This window comes from Gilbertella persicaria, assembly GCF_025201335.1.
Source record: "Gilbertella persicaria strain CBS 190.32 chromosome Unknown B0P05scaffold_57, whole genome shotgun sequence".
NCBI classification, from domain to species: Eukaryota; Fungi; Mucoromycota; class Mucoromycetes; order Mucorales; family Choanephoraceae; genus Gilbertella; species Gilbertella persicaria.
Genome location: NW_026252018.1, coordinates 60,080 through 84,273, shown reverse-complemented (window position 1 = coordinate 84,273; position 24,194 = coordinate 60,080). Strand labels below are relative to the sequence as shown.

The 24,194-nt window shown below is 38.3% G+C and overlaps 7 protein-coding genes across 7 annotated transcripts; 3 read left to right on the top strand and 4 right to left on the bottom strand.

The window, feature by feature from the left end:
- Nucleotides 1-184: 184 nt before the first annotated feature.
- On the top strand, nt 185-1,736 carry B0P05DRAFT_581677 (RuvB-like 1; the record flags this gene model as incomplete). Its single annotated transcript, XM_051582122.1, has 4 exons — nt 185-346; nt 400-861; nt 921-1,333; nt 1,382-1,736. 4 exons carry the CDS (start codon nt 185-187, stop codon nt 1,734-1,736), a joined length of 1,392 nt encoding a protein of 463 aa, XP_051430494.1.
- A 164-nt stretch (nt 1,737-1,900) lies between these two features.
- Nucleotides 1,901-2,467, bottom strand: B0P05DRAFT_575256 (uncharacterized protein; the record flags this gene model as incomplete). Its single annotated transcript, XM_051581634.1, has 4 exons — nt 1,901-2,086; nt 2,130-2,153; nt 2,263-2,300; nt 2,347-2,467. The coding sequence occupies 4 exons, from the start codon at nt 2,465-2,467 to the stop codon at nt 1,901-1,903; spliced, it is 369 nt and encodes a 122-aa protein (XP_051430493.1).
- Nucleotides 2,468-2,521: 54 nt separating this feature from the next.
- On the bottom strand, nt 2,522-8,110 carry B0P05DRAFT_560381 (uncharacterized protein). Its single transcript, XM_051580361.1, has 7 exons — nt 7,914-8,110; nt 7,693-7,861; nt 6,005-7,651; nt 5,672-5,958; nt 5,182-5,622; nt 3,558-5,127; nt 2,522-3,510 (listed from the first exon to the last, which is right to left on the bottom strand). The coding sequence occupies exons 1-7, from the start codon at nt 8,103-8,105 to the stop codon at nt 2,630-2,632; spliced, it is 5,187 nt and encodes a 1,728-aa protein (XP_051430492.1). The 5' UTR covers nt 8,106-8,110; the 3' UTR covers nt 2,522-2,629.
- A 264-nt stretch (nt 8,111-8,374) lies between these two features.
- Nucleotides 8,375-9,078, top strand: B0P05DRAFT_479135 (uncharacterized protein; the record flags this gene model as incomplete). The annotated part of the gene is made up of 2 exons (XM_051575054.1): nt 8,375-8,570; nt 8,615-9,078. The coding sequence occupies 2 exons, from the start codon at nt 8,375-8,377 to the stop codon at nt 9,076-9,078; spliced, it is 660 nt and encodes a 219-aa protein (XP_051430491.1).
- B0P05DRAFT_560377 (uncharacterized protein) lies at nt 9,073-10,887 on the bottom strand. The gene is made up of 5 exons (XM_051580360.1): nt 10,703-10,887; nt 10,158-10,658; nt 9,976-10,108; nt 9,667-9,932; nt 9,073-9,623 (listed from the first exon to the last, which is right to left on the bottom strand). Coding segments are annotated over exons 1-5 (1,266 nt in total). The 5' UTR covers nt 10,704-10,887; the 3' UTR covers nt 9,073-9,258.
- A 407-nt stretch (nt 10,888-11,294) lies between these two features.
- On the bottom strand, nt 11,295-13,369 carry B0P05DRAFT_560366 (uncharacterized protein). The gene is made up of 12 exons (XM_051580359.1): nt 12,956-13,369; nt 12,834-12,905; nt 12,673-12,790; nt 12,571-12,630; nt 12,383-12,428; nt 12,235-12,336; nt 12,147-12,189; nt 12,050-12,101; nt 11,927-12,006; nt 11,780-11,880; nt 11,644-11,728; nt 11,295-11,587 (listed from the first exon to the last, which is right to left on the bottom strand). Exons 1-12 carry the CDS (start codon nt 13,065-13,067, stop codon nt 11,424-11,426), a joined length of 1,035 nt encoding a protein of 344 aa, XP_051430489.1. The 5' UTR covers nt 13,068-13,369; the 3' UTR covers nt 11,295-11,423.
- A 9-nt stretch (nt 13,370-13,378) lies between these two features.
- On the top strand, nt 13,379-15,703 carry B0P05DRAFT_479160 (dynein light intermediate chain-domain-containing protein; the record flags this gene model as incomplete). Its single annotated transcript, XM_051575056.1, has 8 exons — nt 13,379-13,547; nt 13,601-13,801; nt 13,859-14,125; nt 14,171-14,424; nt 14,467-14,560; nt 14,612-14,946; nt 15,010-15,154; nt 15,468-15,703. 8 exons carry the CDS (start codon nt 13,379-13,381, stop codon nt 15,701-15,703), a joined length of 1,701 nt encoding a protein of 566 aa, XP_051430488.1.
- Between the last annotated feature and the right edge of the window lie 8,491 nt (nt 15,704-24,194).

Genomic DNA, 24,194 nt, shown 5'->3' with positions numbered 1-24,194 from the left:
TCTTTGTTCGCCTTTTTTTTATATACTTTTGACATGCATTAACTTTGCATAACCATGAAGTCATTCTTTTAAAAGACAAATGGCACTTGCTTTATTTGGCACTATCAAGTCACATTCGTCATGATGATTTTTTTTTCAAATTTTTTTTTTTCATTTTCTCTTTCCCTCTTAAACCTTATTCGCTATGGCCACGCAGGAAAATACTATGAAGATCGAGCAAGTCAAGACGGCCCCTCACGAAAAACGCGTTGCTACTCATTCTCACATTAAAGGTCTTGGTCTTAGACCTGACGGAACTGCTGAACCTATTGCTTCTGGTTTTGTAGGCCAAGAAAATGCACGCGAAGTAAGTATTGACGCGTAGAGAGAATAAACTAAGCCCCTTCTTCTCCTTTATAGGCTAGTGGTATTGTGGTTGAAATGATTAAATCAAAAAGTATGGCTGGACGTGCTTTATTGTTTGCTGGTGCCCCTGGTACGGGTAAAACGGCTATTGCACTTGCTATTGCTCAAGAATTGGGCCCCAAAGTACCCTTCCGTCCCATTGTGGGTTCAGAAGTGTATTCTAGCGAAATCAAAAAGACAGAAGTGCTTATGGAGAACTTTAGAAGATCGATTGGTTTGCGTATGAAGGAAACAAAGGAAGTCTATGAAGGTGAAGTGACTGAATTGACACCTGAAGAAACAGAGAATCCATTGGGTGGTTATGGCAAGACAATTTCACATGTCATTATTGGACTCAAGACAGTCAAGGGCACAAAACAACTCAAGTTAGATCCTAGTATTTACGAATCCATTCAAAAAGAAAAAGTTACTGTAGGCGATGTGATCTATATTGAAGCCAATACAGGTGCCTGCAAGGTAAGTAGTCATCACCATCTAAACATAAACTCATCATGTATGTATGTATGTATGTATAGAGAGTAGGTCGTTCAGATGCTTATGCGACAGAATTTGATTTAGAAGCAGAAGAATATGTTCCTTTACCCAAGGGAGATGTTCATAAAAAGAAAGAAGTGATTCAAGATGTCACCCTTCATGATTTAGATGTCGCTAATGCAAAGCCTGAAGGTGGACAAGATATTATGTCTATGATGGGCCAGCTTTTGAAGCCTAAAAAGACAGAGATCACTGAAAAACTTCGACAGGAAATCAACAAAGTCGTCAACAAATACATTGAACAAGGCATTGCAGAATTGGTGCCTGGTGTTCTTTTCATTGATGAAGTGCATATGTTGGATATTGAGTGCTTTACTTATTTAAATAGAGCACTTGAATCTCCTTTATCACCCATTGTTATCTTTGCCACCAACAGAGGCATGTGTACGATTCGGTAAGTTGAATCTTTAGGGAATAGGCTTGAGACTTAATTAGCCATTAGTGGTACAGATGACATTGTTTCTCCTCATGGTATTCCTGTTGATTTATTGGATCGTCTTTTGATTATCCGTACACTTCCTTACACTGTAGACGAAATCAAGGTTATTATCAGCATCAGAGCAAAGATTGAAGGATTGACGATAGATGATGAAGCTGTTGAACACATTGCCAATGCTGGTGTCAATACTTCTTTAAGATACGCTGTGCAATTATTGACACCTGCCAACATTTTATCTGAAATCAATGGTCATTCTTCTATCTCTTTGGACGATGTTAAAGAAGTGGACGACTTGTTTTTTGATTCAAAGAAATCAGCCCAACATTTATTAGAACAAGAGTCTCAATTCCTTAATTAATTCATGCTGTACAATAAATAATATATCACATTAAAACTTGACAACTTTCTTTTTGGCTTGCATGACAGGTGCTTGAACAGGCTTCTTTTTGGTTTCTTTAAGCTTTTGTTTGGTTTCTGCAAAGATATGATAATCATCATCATCTGCGCCTTGATCTAAACTGATCATACCCACGGCTGTTGTGCCTGCTGTTTCCTTGGTAACAGGACAATCCTTGGCCAAGTGATCGACTTGTTTACAAATAGCACAGCTACCACCATTAGGGTATAAACCTTTTTCGTTCTTGGGACATTGGCCTGCCAAATGACCTTCTTGGTTACAGATAAAGCATTTAGCATAAGGAAGTTCATCTAAATAGCGTAAGTTGTCCTTGTTCCTTCTCAAAAGACTTACTGTTCTTTCTAGGTTTTCGACAGTCTTTTAGACGATGTTCCGTAGTACCACAATTATAACAAATATTCGCATGCTCTTTGTTTTTAGGACAACGGTTTACAGAGTGACCTGGTTTTCTACAAGCAAAACATACTTCTGTTGCTTTTCTCTTATTGTACTTTTCTCCGTTGCCTACATCGACCATGAATTATCATTTTTTTTTTTTTTTTTGTCTTACCAGCATCATTGTCTCTACCACGTTTGGTTCCTCGGTTATTGTTTCCTTGATTGTCTCGACGAGGTAATAAAGGGTTCACTTTAAAGCTATCGTCTGCCTTGACAAACGTCTTTCTTTTCATTTTTGTATAACGAGTCATAATATCTATAAAGAAGAAAAAAAAAAAGAAAAAAAAGGCTTTATTTTTTTATAGAAATAAAAAGTGGCTTGTTATATTACATAATCTATTTTGGTTTTTTGTATTTCTGCATAAAATGTGAGTAACAACATCCATTGCCTACATTCAACTTACATCTTCACTTTGTAATCGCATTACAGGATCAATCGAACTCCGTAGTCCAGTCAAGATACTCTGTAATGCACTGGTAAGTCCAATCATCGGCTTAATCACAGCCACAGGTACAGCACGAATGACAGCCTTGGCGCCATGTTCTTTAGGCACCATATCTTCCTCCTCTTCTTCTTCTTCTTCTTCAGTAGGTACAGCAAAAATCGTTTGTGCAGCGAGGGTCTTGTTCATATGTTGATAAAGTCCTTCAGACGGACTCGGTTCATACGGTTTTTTCTGTTCATGGCTTGTGCTTGGACGATGATCTGAACCAAGGAGTTCCTCTTTTCGAATGATCTGTAAATCATCTTCATCTGTATAAACAAAATGGTACTGTTGATCCAACCCCATGGATGAATGAGGCGGTGAAGAAAAAAAACCATCTGCATGCTCTAGTATCACTTGTGTGCCTGTGGCCATTTTAGAGCCTAATTTGATGGCTTCAATGGCTGTTGCTCGAGCAAATGAAGACGTGCCTCTTTGGATACCCTTCATCAGTCGACCGTCTTTTTTGTACTGTTGAATAGGCAACAGCACAAGATCAGCAACACCTGTGCCTAGATTCACCAGTGAACGCACAGGAGGTACGCCTGAAGCAACATGGAATACTTGGGATGTTTGCTTCAGATGAGGTAGCCATGCTTGTCCTAAACGATCTAATAGACTAGACCAGCCCTTGATACCAGTCAGTTTGACATGGGTCAAGGACACTTCAGCACCGTCAAGGTGGAACAGTTTGATCAGCTCCAAGTATTGGCCCTCTTTGACATTGCCTAATTTAAAGTGTTTGGGTTTATAGTCTACTTTAAACACAAGAGGATGAATGTCGACATGTTCTAATGTTCAAGTGTGAGTCAATCATGCCGTGGTCTGATATACATACGAAAATAAACATCTTTGACTTCCTCGTCTTCTTGTGCTTGAGGAATCGACTGATTGGCAGCATGAGTAGATCTCAAGTTTGATTTATCAAAACTAAAGAATTTCTCTAAAAAGTCCAATGGATCTTGATCTACATATAAACGAATAGGCAGTAATTTCACTTTCAAACGAAACTCTTGCTGAGGATCATGCTGCACAGGTCGCAAACTGAACAGTTCAATATGGACCATACATTCATCCATCTCTCGTTGCTCTGCGTCTGACCGCATATAGCCCAAGAACTTTTTCCAGTTGGATGTCTTGATGTTATCAATAATCTCAACATCCTTGATATTCAAGTTCAAATACATGGCTGTCGGATCATTGTCTGACATGACATCCAAGTCGATCGAGACATGGTCCAGTCTGAACTCAATATGGGCGTCTTTTTTGTGCCGTCGTTTATCGAGATGATCGCCAAATCCAGTTTGCTGTTTAGTAGCCATGTCAGACCGAACATAGTCCCATGCATAACCATCGTACAGTTTCCAGACGACATTCAGGTTAGACACACGTAAAGAAAAAATCGCTTTCGACAAGTCCACCATGGACTTTGGCACACGCACTTGCTTCTCAAGCCCAAAATAATCCTCTACTAACTGCAGCCTGTCTTCTTCAAGCACACGCACCATGTCTTCTGATGTTCTGGATCGATGGATCTGACGACGCGGTTTTGTCGGTGGTAATCGCGTGGTAGAATAATAACTGCTACTGCTGGATGCTTCACTATTGTGATAGAACTCTTCAACATAATTAAACTCTTCCATTTCGGGTGCTTCAATCAACGTAGGCGGTGATAGTTGAGAAGGCGAGATCTTGAACGCATCTTCGTCTAGACTGGTCAACATGTCTTCTTTATGCATGGTACATGTAGCATGATGGGTGGGAGATGAACTCGGTTGATGTTTAGCGTGTTGAACAAACGTCATGACATTCATCAGGGTCTGAAACGCATCCGCACTGGTGTCCAGCGAGATGTCTGTACTGACAATAGCCAAGTCGACTTGAGGAGCCGCCACATAGTCATCCAGCTTGAGTTTGATACACAGCTCAATGTTCTGAACAGTCAAGGTACTCACGAACCCCAAGGTAGACCAGTACGTGCGTGCATCTGTCATGCCTTGTTGTTGGTGGTCTGAAGGGCGATGGAGTTCTTGCATATCGTCCATCAAGTACAGCTCAATGTGTTGAATGAACGCTTTGATTTGAAGGATAGGTTGACCTGCCAGCATGTTTGTCATCACTTGCACACCATCCAACACGACTACGGCACCTAAAGGATGAGGCGCATAATGAATAGAGGTCTCTAACAGATGAGCGTAGACTTTAATGTACTGTGTAGGTGGGTCAATAAAGACCATGTCAGACGGCACTTTTTGAAACTCAATCAATTGCTGAATGACATCAAGCTGAGCTGTTGCTTTCCAACAGAGATGACAGGCCACAACACTCGTGACTTTATGGATACGATTGAATTCAGGCAACAAAGTCAATCTTGAGAATAAGGACACCATGGACGTATTTCGTTTAGGCTAGAGATGATAAGCATGCGTCGCTTTTTTTTTTTTATAGACGCACTGACTTACATGGATCTTTTTCGGTATGGTTTTGTGAATCAGGGGAAGCATTTGGTTCGAGACATCAAACAAGTCCAGTTCTTCAATGTCTAAAGTGGTGATATTTTCCTTTTTACCCAAGTGTTGCATGGCTGCAAAATACCTAAAATCAGAAAATTGAAGACGGTAAGTATGGCTGGGCGATGTATTGAGGTCCCAACAACCATGACTCATGACAGCCACAATAGAAAACAAGGTCTGTTGTTGCACTTGATCTAGCACAAATCGTTCATGACTTTGACTCATACAACTAGACGCTGTCTTCATATCAGATGCTTCCATGTTCTCTTGTGCTAAAACAAAACGAGGCTGCCATAATAACAAGTCATTTTGTATGATTTGCACTTGATCCCATATGTCTTTTGACAAGTTCATGTCTGCTTGAGGGAAATGACAATTGACTACAAATAACTACAAGATGAGTTAATAAGGCAATGTTTAGACAAGACAATCAACAGACTGAAGTTTCAATGGTTCTTTGCTTAAATATCATGGCTGAATCTGATTGATCTTCCATAGGTATATGTAGTTTTTGTTCACCATGAAAACTTTCATTCTTTTCAAGGTAATCAAACAAATTGGCTGGAATTTCTGATCCTGCTCCAAAATAGCCTGAGCGTGCTGATGGGGTTGGATACGTGTCTGTGTCTTGAATGGTGATTTCAATACTGGGTGAAATGCCTTCTGAAAAGGACTTTTTGCTATCATGGACTGTCTTTGCAGTAAACCAGCACTTGACCATATCCTCTATAATGAAGCTTAAGTGACATTTTTATTTTTTATATTTTTTTACCTGGTCTTGATTGCATAAATACATTGACATAATTCAGATCAATATTGACCTTGTTTGTCTCTGGTTTATGTGTATGATCTTCATTCTCTAAAGCACCTGTGGTATGATCATCCACAAGAGAACACCAAGTAGCCACTAGTTTCTTGATATCCACACTCAATTGGCTCTGATGAAACTGATCATTAAACTCTTTCCGTGTACTGACTGCACTCATATCAGGCACAGAGAGCAAGACACGAATAAAAGCACATTTTAACCGAACCTTGGTTTTCCGCGTATTCTGCTGTGTCTGCAAATCATCAAAAATAGACGGTGTTGGCTGTGAAGTCATGGGCTTCGTTTCTTTGGGTTTCATGCATGCTTCCCGGTAACTATCCATACGATCCAGTAGACGAGGATCCAGATGTAAAGTAAAAGCAGGCAGATCCACATGAATATCTTGCTCAAATGACATGGCATCAATAAACCTGCCTGATGCTTTTGTCTGTCTGTTCTCTATTCGAATCCGCACCATATCTGTGTTGTCTATGGGCTGTTGAGATGGATAATAAGCAGGAAAAGGGTCGTTTTCATGATAGTCTTGTTTGATTCGACTGTCTAGCTGAAAGATAGGATTGTATTGGTCGTATTGCGTTTGAGATGGCATTGTACGGTGATCAAGTGGTCTTGGGATCCATTCGTCCAGCACTAGATTGGGTATACGCATATCCATCACAGAGGATCTGTTGGTAAACTGTTGTTGTCTGATACTCAACTGGTGAAGAGCAAAACGAAGATGATGCTTGTCTTTAGCAGGATATCTGTCAACCAGTGCAGGTTCATCTTGACTGACCAACAGTAGTTCAATCAGCGACATTTGTACCTTAATTTTTCGCTCTAATATGATCTCTACATCCTCCAACCATGTTGCGGGTGCACTCTTGGGCAGATCAGAGGAAATCAAGTCTAACAAATCCATAAAAAATGCCAGTTGTTGAGGTGTGAATAAGATCCGAATATGAGTGACAAGCACATCGATCTGCTTAATAGACATGGCTGATATACCATCCAATAACGGTCTTAGTTTAAGTCTGATCCAGTTCTTTTTGTCCATGGTCGTAAACAACAAGGCTTCATAAGGCTTCGGTTTAGGTGTGATGGATCCACTCATGCCTAGACCTGAATAGGAATCAAAGAATTCAGTCTGTGCTAAATCGTCTTCAGTGGTAGGTGAAGATTCAGCAGATCGAAGCCATATTTCAGGCGAAGAAATCGTGATGATCTTGATGGTCTCATTGGCTACAGGCGGTAATAGGACTGAACTGTTCATCATATCTTGTGGCGTTGTGGTGGTGTTGAATTCAGGTGTTTCGTCAAAATAGGAAATTCTGGGTATACGTATATCAATGTAGTACTCTTTTCCATCATGATTGGGTGATAATGGAACAGCTGATGTGTGAATGATACGCACTAGAGTGTCAACCACGTCTATCTTGATGCGTGAAATCATTTTATCAATCACTTTCGAAAGGACGGCAATATCCATATCCATCGTGTCTTTGGTTTCAAGGTCTTCTTTGTCTATTTCTGTTCGAAGGAAATCATCAGCAAAATGTAAAGAAGAAGACATGATGTGTTCTTCTATGACTGCGCTTGTGGAAGGAGAATCTAATGGAAGAAATAAGTCATAGTAAGCTTATGAGACTTACTTTTTTTTTTGGGCTTATGTTTGATTGGAAGTAAAGATAGATGTAGTCCTTGAATTTTAAGGGAAATGTCTTTACTTAGGAGTTTTGACCATGGAATAGAGACTGAAATGCATCCAATTCTTCCTTCTTGAAGTAAAAAAGGTGTATCTTCTAATAGTTGATTGATAAACTATGTTGTATAAGTAAGTATGGCATCTTTTCTTTTCTTCTTTTTTTTTTACTTCTCTATTCACAGCCAAGTCTCTTAATTCCATATTGCCACTAGCCAGTGCAATGTCAAAGTTTTCGAGATCAAGTTCGTTTTCTAAGAACTGACCAATAAGCCTTTTCAAAACAAACTTGTATAATTGCTTTTGTATATTTTGAGGCAAAACAAAACTTGTCCATCCAGACAAATAATTCCAAGCTTTCATTTTAGTGAGAAAAAGAAAAGAGGGAGACTAACAAAATAGCTTTTTTTTCTTATTGCTGCATTTTTCACTGAATTTAAAAATAAAGGTGACACAATGAAGAATGAGCATGATTGCAAATTGAGCTTCCTTTTTTGTGTGCTTTTTTTTTTTTTTTTTTTTTTTTTTATGAGCCGAAGCTATGACCGCTATTTTGTTTTTATTTTATTTTCTTTATGAAGAAGTTCCAGTTTAAACAAGGTCCTTTCAATTATACAGGGTTTTTCCTGTCTATGATAGGGTTTATTCTTGTCTTGTTATGTCTCGTAGGCAGTCAAACACCGAGTGGTCGGGGACTTTATTTCGCCAAAGTAACAGATGCTGAATCAAATGCATCATTCACTGCTTATTATGGCTGGCAAGGTTATTGCATTCAAGAAGCTGACATCACTTGTTACAGTGATCGTAGTGTGATGATTGTGCCTTTTGGTAAATGAAATTACATGGATCATCATGATTGATCTATTTGATAGATGTCTCGATTGTAAGCCAACTCAACACAACCTATCCTCGTCTTTTTCAAGACAAGATCGAACAAGACACAGACTTAAACCCAGGAGCAGCACCGAATCCACCTCACGATCCTAAGATTTACCCAGCAGCCGTATTATGTCTTTTATGTTCTGCCACTTTACTTGTGTTCTGCATCTTACGAGTGACTGTACCTCATCGATACCGAGATGAACACTATACACGAGGATTCTTGGCATGGGGATCTGCCTTACTTGCCTTACTTTTACTGATCTTATCTTCTACCATGTATCAGAATGCTATTGACCAACTGAACCGAGCTTATCCTCATTTAATAGCCAGCCAAGGACCTGGTATGACCATGATTGGCTGTGCTTTTGCTTCTTTTGCTTTAGCAGGCTACTTTTTATTAAGAGGATGTATGAGTTTAGAATCAAATCATCCTGAAGGCTACAGTCCTATTTAATAAATATATATTTTTATTATTATTTTTATTATCAAGAGGAAGTCAAATCACTTCGCATACGTTTAGGTTGATTTAGACAGATATCTTGCTGTGATCTTTTTCTTGTGTGTTCCAATTCATTGGATAAAAGGTGACGTGCTTCAGAGATAAGGGTGAGTAAATCAACGTAGGGAATGAAAGTTACATACCTAATGGAGAACTCTTTTTATGTGGGGAACTGATTTTTTCATGCAATTGTCTTGTTTCTTGCCAACTGGTATCCAATGCTGTGTATTTCATACTTGTGCTTTCAGGTGGAGGGCTGCTAGGAAAATCAATACTGCTTCTTCTTTGTTCCTTCTCTGCTTTACGCTGCGTATAAGGAAACGGCGTCTGACTAGTTCCTGAAGGAGGAGGGTCATACAAAGCATACGCGTTTGAATGGTAAGATGGTCGAGTAGTATGGTGGCTCAGGAGATACATGTCATTCTCTTGGTGGGAAGGCAGAAGGGTACCAGGAACAGGACTACAACTGCCACTTTCATTGGCTTGAGATCGAATAAGCACTAGAGAGTATAAGTTTCAATTAAAAGAACGATCCTATCTTACTTTGATCGTGTGCTGGTGGTGGTGGTGGAGGAGGAGGAAGGGTAGGAAGGGATTGCTTTTCCCATGAAGACATAGAAAAAGAACCAAAACTGTTTGTACTTTGATAAGCTCTTGGAGTTAATGTGTTGGGTGGTGACATGACAGGCAAATTTGTTGCTGCGTGTGGAGTGGTTAAAAAGACACTAGGATCTTCTACAAAAAGAGGATAAAGAATATCTACAATTTTAAATTTGGTGGCCAAGTCTTTTGCTCGAGTAAATGTGATCCTATAAAGTTAGCTTACATGGGTTATGGGCCGTCTGCGCTTACCAAACACCTTTGAGATGCATAGCACCCACCTTGACAACCACACGGCCTTTTTCGTTCTTGAGGATACCATCACGTTTGCCTCGAGACATGCCCACCACATTCAGTAATTTAGTGCCATTAATCATGTCGTTATCTACAGACTATCAGTGATCTAAGTAAGTTGAAGGGTCTATCGTCTTTACCTTGTCGACGAGCAACACACACACCTTTGGCATCAACTTGATAACACACAGTGCCTTCATCCTCCCAAACAGTCGTGGTTAATTTTGCTCTTTGCATAGGAGGGCCGTGGATAAGGGAAGGATAACCATTACTACTACTGTAACTATTGTGTCGCGAAGAAGAAGCAGAAGGAGGGCTTGATGTGTTCCAAGACAGATGGCTGTTACTAGAAGGCCAAGCCAAAGAAGAAGAAGGACTGTATTGAGTAGGAGGATGGAAATCAGAAGGATAATTATCGGATGTATTCAGTCCAGCCGAATGATAAGATGTACTTGAGGGTGGTGCAGAACTAGTAGGCTGGTATGATCTAGCATCTGAGAATGCACTTGTGCGGTGGTATGAGCCATAGTGAGAATAAGTATGATCGGATGAATGGTTAGGTGGTATCATATAAGATGAAGTTTGCTGCTGCTGTTGTTGTTGTTGTTGAGGATAAAGATTGTTTTGATACATGCCTTCCACTGCTTAAAATAAGTTTACGACGTATCTTTCCTTTTGAACTTACTTTATACCAATGTATGTATAATGTATGCAACTTTATGAAAATAAAGAAAACGAAAAAAAAAGAAAGAGAGAGAAAGAAAAGACTCTTTTTAAAAAAAGAAATAGTGGCGGAATGCTTCACTGATGGGGATCTCTGCTGCAAAGCAGTTGACTTTTACCTGCATATTATTATTTATAAACTCAATCCAAAATCGGAAAGCAAGACGAAACGGGGTTTCCGTTCCTTAAGCACTTGTCCAAATTTGCGCACTCCTCCCCCCCCCACCCCCCTGAACGCCCCATTTCTCCGTCGTTAACCCCTTACTTTTTCCTTGTTTAGTTAATTTAGTGCCGCGATTAAAACACAACCAAGCATCAAATGTACTTGACAACCTTGGATTTGTTTGTGTCTTGAGTCTTACCTTGTGAACAAAAAAGTCCTTTTTTTAAAAAAATGTCATGCAAAGCGATGCACTGCAAGACTTTATCTCTTTCACTAAGAATAAGGTGATAATGAAACGATGCAGTTGCTCCCCCTTTTTCAAAAGGAAATATTCTATGTTTTCACCTGATCATATACAAAAACAATTCCTTTTTTTAAAAATGCATAAACCTATATATGTGTATATTTTTGTTTATCTATAGAGTAAAATGCAGCAAAGAATCATATGCGTACATATATTCACAACATACAAGCATAGCACTGCGGCATGACAAACAAATAAATAGATGTCAATGCTTTATTAAGGATCTTCGATTTCCAATCGCTTGGCTTCATTCAAAAGAAAGGTTTCATCATCTTCTTCATCATTTTCAGGTTCTGGCTCAATATCACCCATTTTAACAAAGACGAATTTAAGAATATCGTCCAACATTTCAGTCATTGTAAAATCAGAAATCTCGAGTGCTATCATAACCAAAAAAAAAAAATAAGTAAAATCAGCAGTGAAGATGCCATCTTACCTGAAGAAATACATGTACATCCAAAACGAGCATCCTGTACAAGTTCTCCTTTTGCTTTTGCGTTCACAATCCAATTGATACAGTTCTAAAAAAAAAAAAAAGACTTTATAAGAAAAATTCAACCAAGTATCCTTACATCAAACATAAAGGCACGCTTATCAGAACCTTCAATCATATCACTTCCATGAGCACTGTCTGTCATGGCAATAACTTTGACTCGATCCTTGATAAAATCAACTATGAAACAAGGTGAATAAAGAATAAGTGGCTCGTCTTGCATTACATTCATTGTTCAGCGTAAGAGTAAAACAATGTCCACCCCAACCCATGGCAATTACCGCTATTTTTTCTGCTTTTGCGTTTCTGTCATATGTAAGTCATTTGATACAGAAAATTACATGCTTACTTGATAAAATGATGGAACACATATTGACAATGCTTCTCTGGTGTTTCGCTGCCTATGATTTGCATTTAATGCATGCTCATCTTTTATTGTTATTTACCTGGGATTTCAGTAATGGTGCTTGCGTGAGGTGGGAAAGTAGACTATATTGAAATAAGCTCAAGGGATACGCTTGTGCCTTTTCTTACCTGAGCACGACCATCATGCCAAAAATTGCCATTGGAATTCAGAATAATGGCTTCATATCCTTTCTCTTTCACAAGTTCAGTGATCTGCATCATAGAACCTGTCTTTAAAAAAAAATAATGAATGTCAAAGCATGCATCTTTTACTTACTTTAATATTTTGATCACACATGACTCTTTTGCTCCATTGACCCACTCTTGATAAATATGAGTATATGTGTATATATATATATATATATATGTGTGTGTGTGTGCGTGTGTGTGTGTGTGTGTGTGTGTGTGTGTCTGTGTGTGTGTGTGTGTGTGTGTGTGTATATATATATGTGTGTATTCATTTACCGAGTAGCATTATTGGGAATCATGATCAAGAGTTTACCCGTTGTTGTTAAAGCATTAGGTCTAATGAATGATGAATAACATATATTGATAGATTATACATACGTCATGTAGAAATAAGAATGCACTTCTTTCTCGGGATCAACGCCTTTAGGAAGATACACTTTCTGATAATGATAAGGTTCTGCTTGAAGTCTTTTTTCTACCTCGTCACCAATAATATCTATCGCATATAAATACTAAGGACACACACAAAAAAAAATTACCAATGAGTTTATCATAACGCTTTTCATTATAAGATCTATCTTTAGGCAAATAATCAAATTCATAGGGTTCGTCTAAGTCAAGTATAAGTTATATAGAAAAAAAAACTACGATCGAGTCATACCTAAAGAAATACTTCTTATTTCACCGTTTTCTTTTAGTCTATAGCCAAAATCTTCAAGCTTGTCTGGAATAGGCGGCTTTTCTTCTTGAATAAGCTTTCTTCTTCTATACATGGTTTTAATAGAAAATAAGGGAAAAAAGGAACGCGCTTTAAACACGTCTATTTACTAGTAACCTTGTGGTGTGTATAGTTTCCTTCTTCCAATCACAATGAAAGAAAGAAAAAAGTTTTTATTTTCTGATGTTTGTGCGTCGTGTGTGTATCGGCCCAACCGTATAGAATCAAGTCTTAATTGTGTATGTATGTTTGTACCTTTTTCACTCTTTCTTTTTCTTTCTTCTTCTTTTTCTTATACCTTTTTATACTATACCATATACTTTCTATTTGACCAAAAAAAAAATAAAAAAAATAGATAAAAATATCATGTCAGATTTCTTATCCTCAGTGACACCTTCACAAAGTGTCTCCACGAACTCCATCTTGACACAACAGCAACAAAGTTTTATACCCGAGAAAGATGAGATCTGGTCAAGTATTTTAAAAAGCGTTGCTTCTACAAAAATGGTACCTACCAAGAACGTCTTAATATTAGGTAATATATATAAATGAGAGGATCATCTATTGGAAATTCATAGTCTCTATTAGGTGAGCCAGGTGTAGGTAAATCAACACTTGTCCAATATCTAAAGAACGACCCAGGCCCACAACAGCCTTTTGAAAAAGAAGATCATACCCCGTTTAGCAGTGCTCCCAGCCATCTTTATACCCCATTCACTGAAGAAGAGGATAAAAATGATTTAGCCTTAGGCTACACATACGTAGACGTCAAAGATGAAGAAAATGAAGGTAATACAAGACAACAAGGACAAGAAAATTGATCTGTTTTTTTCTTCTTTTCTGTAGCTATGGCCAGATTGGGACTATATCAACTCGGTCTATCTTCATCTGAATTCTTTCCTCTTTTAAAGTTTGCTATTCGAGCAGAAACAATAGCTGATGCATGTGTTGTCATTCTGCTAGACTGGACGCGTCCCTGGAAATTTGTAGAGACACTGGAGCGCTGGATCAGTATATTACACAGCCTGATAGATGAAATCTGTAAAGAAGGCATGACGGCTGATTCTAACTGGAGCAAAGGAAGAGCTATGGTGGATGAACTTAAAGAAAAGTGTATGTAGTATCTAGGTTTTTTATTTGTTATTTATCTTTGTTTAGTGGAACATTATTTACAGACATACACTGAGCCTTCTCATATTAACAAAGACTTGATTGTTACTGCTTCTACTTCAACAAGCTCCATGCCTTCTATTGCAGCCAGTACTAGTTTTACTACCAACACAACCACGACGCCTCTGACCAGTACTCAGCCTATTTCTTCTACTGCTATTGACCATGGTGTGATGTTGCCCCTTCCTACAGGTTGTTTGACAACCAACCTTGGTATACCTATCACTGTTGTTTGTTGCAAAGTAAGTAGATACTTTACTTTGTTGTATTCATCTATTCTATAGAGCGATGCAATAAACACATTGGAACAGACGCATGATTATACAGATGATCAGTTTGATTATATTCAACAAACACTTCGATGCATTTGTATGAAATGTAAGTCTATTTGTATGCCAGTTGATCAAGTAGGCTCATCTTATTGAATAGATGGTGCTGCTTTATTCTATACTTCTACTCTAAACCCATACACATTTCATAACCTTCGTGAATACATCCTTCATCGTACACTCACAACATCCTCAAAGCCTTATCCATTTCACCTGAAGGCTCAAGTGATTGAACGTGATACTGTACTTGTGCCTTCTGGTTGGGATTCTTGGGGTAAAATCAAAGTATTGAGAGAAGGATTTGAATGTGACTTTGTAAGTGAAGGCTGGGATGCAGATATGGATGCTGTTATGGACCGACAAAAGCCTGCCAACACAGGTGCTCGAGGTAATTTTGAAGAAGCTATACCAAATGGTGATGCATCCGAAATTCAGGTACATACATAAAAAAAAAAAAGAGGGGAAAATTGGTCATTGATGTTCATCGATTGTCATTAGCCTCAACATATACCTGTCACTACCATGTGTGAAGATGAACAGTCGTTTTATGATCGTCATTATGAAAAACTTCAAAAGAATTCAGACACGCATGCAAGACAAGGCACAGGCAGCACAGAAAAACCTGGTGTTGTGGGTCCTTTGGGTATTTCTCCTGCAACACTTCATTTGATGCGTGGTACAAACAACAATAGTAACAACAACAACAGTCCTACTCTACCTGCAAGCGCAACAGGTCCATTGGATAACAATGAAAGAAATAGTCGTAAAAAGGTAATCCTTTGCACTCTATCACTGATGTTAATAGAATAATGACATATAGGACCTGACACTTGAAAAGCTACTTATGAAGGGTATAAGCAGCCCAAATCCAAAATCAAATGGTCATATGTCACCCATTTCACCTTCTGGTAACCAAGCTACCTCTCCTTCAGCAGCCGCAGCTGCAGCTGTTGCAGCTGTCAATAACAATAGTAATTCAGGTCAAAATGCGCCTTCTCATGAAGTCCTTGCCAACTTCTTTCAATCTCTTCTCAAGACATCAGGAGGTGCTTCAAGTGGCGGTGGAACAGGATCACCTACTTCAGCTAGCATATTGAATAGTCAACCCAATGGCCGTACACACAAAGATTTAGATGTAATGAAGCAGTATACCGCAAGTATCAGACTCAACTCAGACTCAGAAAAAAATTAGTATTGGCGTCGAACTTTTTAGCTAGTGAATTTTTCTTTTTCTTCTTTTTCTTGCAGGATTTCCCAGGAAAATTAAATTTTTAGAAACTTATTATTGAGACAAAAATTGGAACACATCTCGACTGGGTACAAAGAGTGCTGTCACAAATCATTGTCTTTGTTAAGCTCAAAGAGAATTTGACTAATCTTCATTTTTTCACTTTTTACAAACAGAATGATGAGTCAAATAGTTTACTTTATCTTCATATGGTACTTTCAAAATAATGTATCATATTTAGATATCGGTTTTTGTTGTCCTGATTTTTCTTGTTTCTCCTGGAAAAAAAAATGTAACACAAAAGCCAAAAGAGGTATGTTATGCATGAAAGTGTTTATTTCATAAATTGGCTTTTTAGTCATTTAGTACAGGAGATATATTCTTTTTCTATCAAATATGAATCAGCACTTCGACTCCCAACATTTGTCCCTTATTGTGCCTGTAGAACATAGGTCATTTGAAGATTTTGATAGTATACTAATTACCCTTCGTTTTCTCTCTTTCTCTCTTTTCTTATTCACTAGTCGCTATTCAATTTAACTGCATATTTTGTTTATAAAAAGACTTTTTCTGTTAGAAATCTCTTTCATCTCTTTTTCTGCTTTTATTTACATCATCTCAACTTTAAAAATTATTTCTCAAACATCTTTGAACAAAGTGTGAAATTTGGAAAAGAATGCTGAAAACTGTTTAAATAATCTAAGCATGTCTTACCATTCTTCCTAATACACAGTAACTCTTTGTCAAAGCAGATATATTAGACAAAAAAAGCTATTGATGACATGTAGCAACAAGAAAAAATGGTTTGAATTAGGGGTATAAATGATTAGATGGTTTCTCGAAACTATGCTTCATTGGTTTTGCTGACTCATGCAAATCGCAATGTAGCTTTTAATCTAGTTCTATTTTTACTATAGAGAAGGTAAGTAATGGAAGTAGAGTACTGAAAATATGATCATTGGTATAGCATCTAATACGATTAGCAAAAACCACCCTTTATATATCATGCATCATACAATTAAGCTTAATTTTTATGATTCTAGTATTTTTCATGAGCAAACATTTCCTTCCTTTGATTTAAAAGATCAAGTATGTATGCTAATAGGATACTCTACTTGAATAAACAAAGGCTTCAACAGCGAGAACGACGACAATGCATGCATGCAAATCTTTGTGTTTTTCTTGGACATATAAAGGTAGCATAAAGCCTGTTTATGCACGTATAAATACTCTAGATACCTACAAATGATGTTTAATAACTTCCATGGCATCTTTCGAGTTGATTTGGACAAAAAAAAAAGCGACCTGTAAAAGATAGCCAAAATAGCCTTTTGATCAAAGGGTACTAGCCATAAAAATCATGGAGCTGACAAGTCCTCAAGCTTTTTTTTACGCTACAGAACGAAAAATTGGGCTATTGGCAAGATTAAGTACTCAAAATGAGCGCCAGAGACTATATTTTTTACTGAACGTGTTTACTTAACAGTTGTACTATAAAAATACTATAATATGAGCAAAAAATCTCTAGAACATTTCTGCTTATTTACTCAATACTCTACTAACAAACACCTTGCGTTTTCTGTATCAACAGAGCTAAAACACACAAATCTACAGCTTTTGTCACTGCACCAAAGCCTAATAATTGCGTCTTTATGCAGTTCTAAGAAAAAACCCCATTTCGGATGCGGCAGGAAGAATTGGAATTGATCTGTTTCAATCTTCGCATATAGCCATTCCACACATCTTTTGTCCATTTACTCCATATTTACATTACAAAATGCCTATATCTCTATTTTTCTATGTTCTTTTATACTCTAAATAGCATAAATTACTTTAGAGAGACCCATTGCTAACAAGTTTTGTAGGTCATCTAGAGCAAAAAGGCTCAAATTACAGCTTAAACAGGCCAGTCTTTGATGCATCATTACTCGACAACCAGACTACTAAAACGGCCTCTTTTTTCATTTAAAACGTTTTTTGAGTCCATAAATTGAATGGTATCATTAGTTTGGTAGTTGAGTGTTTTTTTTTATTTTTTATTTTTTTTATTTTTTTTTATTTTTTTTATTTTTTTTTATTTTTTTTTATTTTTTTTTATTTTTTTTTATTTTTTTTTATTTAATGTAATTCTTCTAAAATTAGCGGCACTTCAGCATAAGCAGTGGAAATTTTCTTCGATTGATTGCAGAAATGGAAATTTTTGGCTAAACCTTTACTCAAATATGGAAGAAAAATACAATTGCGTATGCTGTGGTGAGAGTGTATTTTTTTTAAAGCTAAAAATAATTGTTTTCCAGAAATGTTTTTCTGTTGGCACAAATATTTTTTTTTTGTAGTTGGATTTTATTTACAATATTATTGATTAGTCACACATAGCAGAGAGGTGGGACGTCGAAAAACAGGAGTAAAGAAAGACGAAGTAAAGATCATACAATGATCAGGGCTATTTTAGCAAGGAGTGATTTTTTGTAGCTAAGGCTACCTGGTAAATTGTATCTGAAATGATACAAGAATGTTCAAAAGCAACCTGGTTAAGAATCAGGTTCCAATAGGATTTCCAGATATTCCATTGAGCTATCGCAACGATGGATACAAGTTTGGAGCGGTTTGTAATGGCAGGAGGAAAGGCTTGAAGAGTGAGGACCTTGTGGAGGGAGGACGGAGTAAAGTATACCAGAGGGTAGTAGCAGTTTAGTATTTCCAACCAAACACTCCACTTGGTAGAGCAGTGGGTTATGAAATAATCATACGATTCCGGTTGTGATTTGCACAGCCGACAGACAGGAGTAGAGACAGTATCAATCTTGAAAAGTTCGGACGCAGTGGGCAGTTTCTTGTGAAGCACACGATACCACAGTGTTCTAGCCTGAGGGAGCATTGGAGTCCTCCAAAACAGAGAGAGCGAAGTACGAGAAGCCTTTATTCGGGATTTAGCTTTGTCTTCATAAGGATGCAGGCAGAAATCCTTAGAAGTGAAAGAACGCCACAATCTTGTGTCAGTTAATTGCTTGGTCAAAGCATCATATACAGATACAGTAGATGGTGTCACATCTTGTGTAATATATTGCCACAGGAAAGATTGAAGTTTTACTGTTCGTCTACGAAGAACGTCTATAAAGAGCTGATGGCACAATCCTGGTAATGTCCCATATTCATGGCGAACCTTCAGGCGTAACCGGTTACTCTGTTCGTCAAAGAGGAAGAAGAGAGATGCTGGTACTTTTGAATGTCGATGAAGCCAGTGGTTCTGAGGTACCTCTTGAAACATGTTAATCAGCGGAAAGTAAAGCAAGTTGGCTAGAGGCACATTATCAAGTTTGAAGTTGATACCAAAGTGATCAAAGGCAGCATAAATACCATTGACAACTGAAGTGGGATGACAAAGGTCATGACGGCGAAGAGCTCTAGAGAAAAAGGGTAGCAATGTATTGTCAGCATCCGGAGACATGATGCCAAAGTGTTCTGTCATAAGCACTCGGAGCTGAGGTGTTAGATTAGACGAACTAAACAGAGTAAAGACCCATCTCATCTGCAGCACCAAGTATTGTGTGATAGGGTTGAGAGCTTCTACATCACCTTGATTCTTAGGGAGACATAACTGGTCAAAAGAAACATAAGAAAACTTCTTTTGCCACACGTAAGCATAGATAATCGAACGAAGTTTATTCAGAAATCGCTTAGTAGGCGCAAACAACCGCAAGCAGTACCAAATTTTGGATAAAATCAAAGTGTTGGCAACGGTAGCTCTTCCTTGAAGCGAGAGGTAATGCTGAGAGTAGCCATGAACCCGTGTACGCACTTGTTCCAATAACATATCCTGAACACGATTCCGTTGAGAATTTGTGTATGGCATATAAAAGCCAAGGTATCGAAAAGCAGAAGGGGAATGATGGTGGTAGTATGTTTCGATATCGTGACTCAAAAGCAAAGATTCCCAAGATTCTGACTTGACTCCACTCAGTGAGAAAGCTTCCGTCTTGTGCTTGTTAAATCTTGCATTTGATACAGCACTATACTTAGTCAAGTGATGTTGGAGACGCATAAAATCAGTGGAATCCTTGACAAACACACAGATATCATCAGCATATGCGATGCACTTGATCTGTTGAGATGTAGTGCTCATTGTCGAGACATAACCTTGATATGTAGGGTCTTTCTGGATTGAAAGAATCAGCGGTTCCAAAGCGATGTTGAACAATAAAGGGGACAAAGGATCGCCCTGCCTTAACCCACGTTGCTAATGTACTGGATCCGTAAAGGATCCGTTGACATTGATTGCTATTGAGTTATCAAAGAAAAAATTATAGATACTCTGTATAAATAAGGTAGGAGAACCTAGGGACACAAGAGTTTGTTGAAGATATGTTGGTAATACTCGATCATAGGCTTTCTCCTGGTCGAGAAGCAAACCTACACCTTGATTATGTTCATATCTTGCTTGTTGTAGAACCAAGTGAAAGTACATCCCATTTTCGACAATAAAACGTCCTTGGATGAAGCCCTTTTGAAGCGGGTTGATAATTCGATTCATTACAGGAGCTAGACGTTGGGTAATGAGCCTTGTGGAAATTTTACCATCACAGTTGATCAATGAAATTGGTCTCCAATTTTTTAATTCTGACAAATCACCTTTCTTGGGTAGCAAGCGCACTCTGATTTCCTTCCATGACTGAGGGAAAATTCCTTTTATCATGGCATCATTGTATACCTGGAGTATCAGGGGCTTCAAACAAGGAAAACCAAACAAGAGTTGAAGGTATATATACCCTAGTCCATCACTACCTGAGCTACTTTGTTTTGGGCTACGCTTTGTCATTCTGACAATATCCTCCCAATCAAATTCCATTTGGAGCAGATTTGCTTCATCCTGATTAAATTTACTTGGAAAGTAAATATTACCTAAATATTCTTGTATTTGATTCATAGGTACTGCATCAATCGCATATAGGTCTTTATAAAACCGTTGTACAATATTCTGCATTGTCGATTTGGTGGTATGTACAATTGTTGGTGTTTCAGAATTGCTATCCTGAAGCCAGACATATATTGTTGGACTGTTCGACTCTGATGTATTTTTTTCAAGTACCCAGCATTGCACTCACCATTCTCTTGCCAGCGAAGACCAGCCTTTAGAATAGCTATTTCGGCCAGCTCTTGTTGTAGTATCTGTAGCTCATTGTCAATAGGTGGAATTACCAAGCGCTGAACGTCTGGAGGAGGCTTTGTGCGTAGTAAACGATTGCGTTTCTTTTCTGAAATACGAATTCTCTTAGTACGCCAATCAACGTAATCCACTGAATATCCTCTAATGATTGACTTGGCTTTGTGTTTTACTTCATCCCATTTTTCTTGGGGCGATATATTCTCATCAAATCCTTGAACCAAATGTTGTATATTCCTCTCTAATGTATTTTGTAGCTTAGGCTGGGAAGCATACACTGGATTGGCACGCCATAGTCCATGACCAAACTGGGATTGGCCAAGAGTAAGGATGTGTGTAATATGGAATGGTCTGACCATTTCGCTCCTAATCTGGTAATAGATGATTCTGATGCGCATTGGTACAAAATTTTACCCAAGTATATATAGTCTATGACAGTCATCACTAATTCACTTGAGACGGTGCGTTGAAAGGTGGGAACTTCGTGAAGGCCATTGATGGCCAAAGCATTTTGAAAATTTGCTTGCAAGAGGGCTAACCATTGCGTTGATGTTGAAGACGAATTATATTGGCGGCTGAGGACTGAGTAATTAAAATCTCCTGAAATAATCAGTCTGTCAAAAGAGATAACTGATCGAAAATCATGGAGCATTTGTGTTAGATTGCTAAAGAATGTTCGACATTTTGCAGCAAGGCCTGCCGGTGCATAGACGTTCAGAACAAAGAAAGGTTCATAGAAATGATGTGGATGTTCAACCATGCATAGTTGAAATCGATCGGATGTAAAGGATGAGGAAGTGTCGATGATAGAGATGTTGTAATCGGTAGAGAAGGAGAGTATGCCCAATGACTGGTCCAATGGGACTGTGTAGGTTGAAAGAGGATGTTGAGGTTATCTATAGTTGAAGGAGTGGAAGCATGAGTTTCTTGAAAGCATAATATAGAGAAATTCTGCATTCGAAGGTATCGTATATATTCTTTTTGTATTTTTTTGGAGTTTGTTTTCACTAAACTATTGGCGTTTAGTGAGGCATAGTGGCACAGGATATTTTTCTTATTCATTGATGCGGATCTATAAAGGGTGACTCTCTACCCTCTGATTATCAGAGGCAGAAGAGGGTGTTGTAGATTTCTTCGTGTCCAATTGTTGGTTCAAATTTGATCCATTACGTCTTTATCCTTTCTTCATAACGAGGTGATCTTTTAATTGCTGGCTGACGCTGTACATCTTGGTATCCTTATAGAGATCTTCAATCTCCATCCTTTCTATATCCTTGTCTCCACTTTCTATTTCAGATTCATCTTCTTCCATGCTCTCTTTCTCTGAAGGATCGTAATCACTATCGCTAGTATCGTTATCATTATCTTTGTCGACATTGATCTCTGTCTGGCCAAAGTTGCTACTTTTGACTTCAATACTGCTTTGCCCTTCAGGCTTGGATGCTTCTTTTCTTGGTTGGGTGGCCTTTCCAAGAACTGATCTTTCTCTCTTTGAACGCTTGCTGGGTGTCATAGACTGTTTCCTAGGACATTCAAACGAGCGGTGTCCTAATTGATGGCACGCATAACATATAATTCTAGCTTTCGACTTCTCACATTCAAATTTTGTGTGTCCAGTTTGGTGGCAATGCCTGCACCAAGTGGGCATGTTGTTCCAGGTTGCGTGGAATATTTGGCTTTCGCTTTCGCACCAACGAATGTTATGCTCCAAAGGCTGATACTTGAGGTTGTCTGTTGATTCTGAGGGACCAGAAGGAATACCAATGACGGCATATCCTGCGCCCATAAACCATCCGGTGGTGGTTTCTGTATTGATTCCTACATCAATTACCTTTCCAAATGGAGCTAAACTCTGTTGCACGCCCTCAAGAACTATTCTTTTGGGACGTAAAGGTAATTGGGATAATTTCACAGTAACAAATTGGAGTGTGGCATCTGCTGCCTTGCAAGGGAAAATTCGCAATTTTGACTTTTTAAAGACAACACCATGCTCCATAAGATCATTGTCATCATCATCTTTTTCGATATACAATTCCAAGTACTGAGTTGGGCCATCTCTCAAGATGGAACAAGCGTAGATCTTTGGGTGTTGAGCGCTGATTTCCTGCATACACTGGAGATCAGTGTATTCTTTCTTAACTGGAGTAATGTCGAGTAAGAAAGCATCCTCATGGCTAGCTACTCGATAAATTCTCGACTGAAATTCTCGCAAAGGTGAGTCTGCATCTTTATCAGGTTCAACGATGCCTTGGTGCATGAGTGATACTCGAGTTCTAGCTGCTACACTAGCATATGATCTTAGTTGTTGGTTTGGAGATTTTTCAGTCCCCGCAACCGACTGAAAGTGTTGAGAGTTGGGAAGAGCCATGCGTTGGCACAAATAGCATACTTGCGCATTGGTATTGATTTTGTCAAATCTATACTCAGAGTTTGTTAATCTATTGATTCTATAGAAGACATCCTTCTGAACACATGGCCTAATGTGACCTTTGACTGTTCGGACTCGATCAATTCATAAGAATGGCTATACTAAGCTAAAAATACCTTAAGAGAACAAGGGCAAAAAAGAAATAGAGAGAAGAGTGTTGATCTAATGGTGTATCTGGGTGTGGGCTTGTAACCAGAGAAGAAATAGGAACATTTGGTTGGATGTTGGAAAGGGTAGATTGTTTGTGATAATATTTTACATAGAGATGATTTGGGATAAAAGCAAATGTATAGAAGTCCGCTTGGTACTCCAATAAAGTACAGGGCGGTAAGTCTTGAGTGTACTTGTGATGGAACGATTTGCAAATCTCTGAAAGACAAAGAGCTTGGTCAAGAACACTATTGCATTCTCTAAAGCCACCTTGAGCAGTGTCTAAGGAAAATGCTTGGCTTTGGAGAAGTTTCTTGATGTATATTTTGAGTATTTCTCTGGAACTAGTGGTCAGAGTAACTAGATAATAATTGACTGGATCAGTCGAGTTGCCTTTCTCATGAACGGGGACTACTTGTGCGTGCGACTCCTCAACAGTGAGGTGTGTATAGCCAACGCCAACACTGATCAAAATATAGTAAATCAGGGGCCCACTAAAATTTGTGATATGTATAAATCGAATATAGCTAGAGCCATAAAAAATCACAGTAATAGCCGTAGGTGTCAGGAACTTCTCAAGAATGTAATGTAATTTGAAATTCCGCTGGCATTTATTGCCGAGATGCCAAGTATGCCATTTGTGTACTCAAAAAAACATTTTTTAGAAAAAGATAGAACCTACTTTTTGAAACACATCAGAAATATTTTCTGTAATG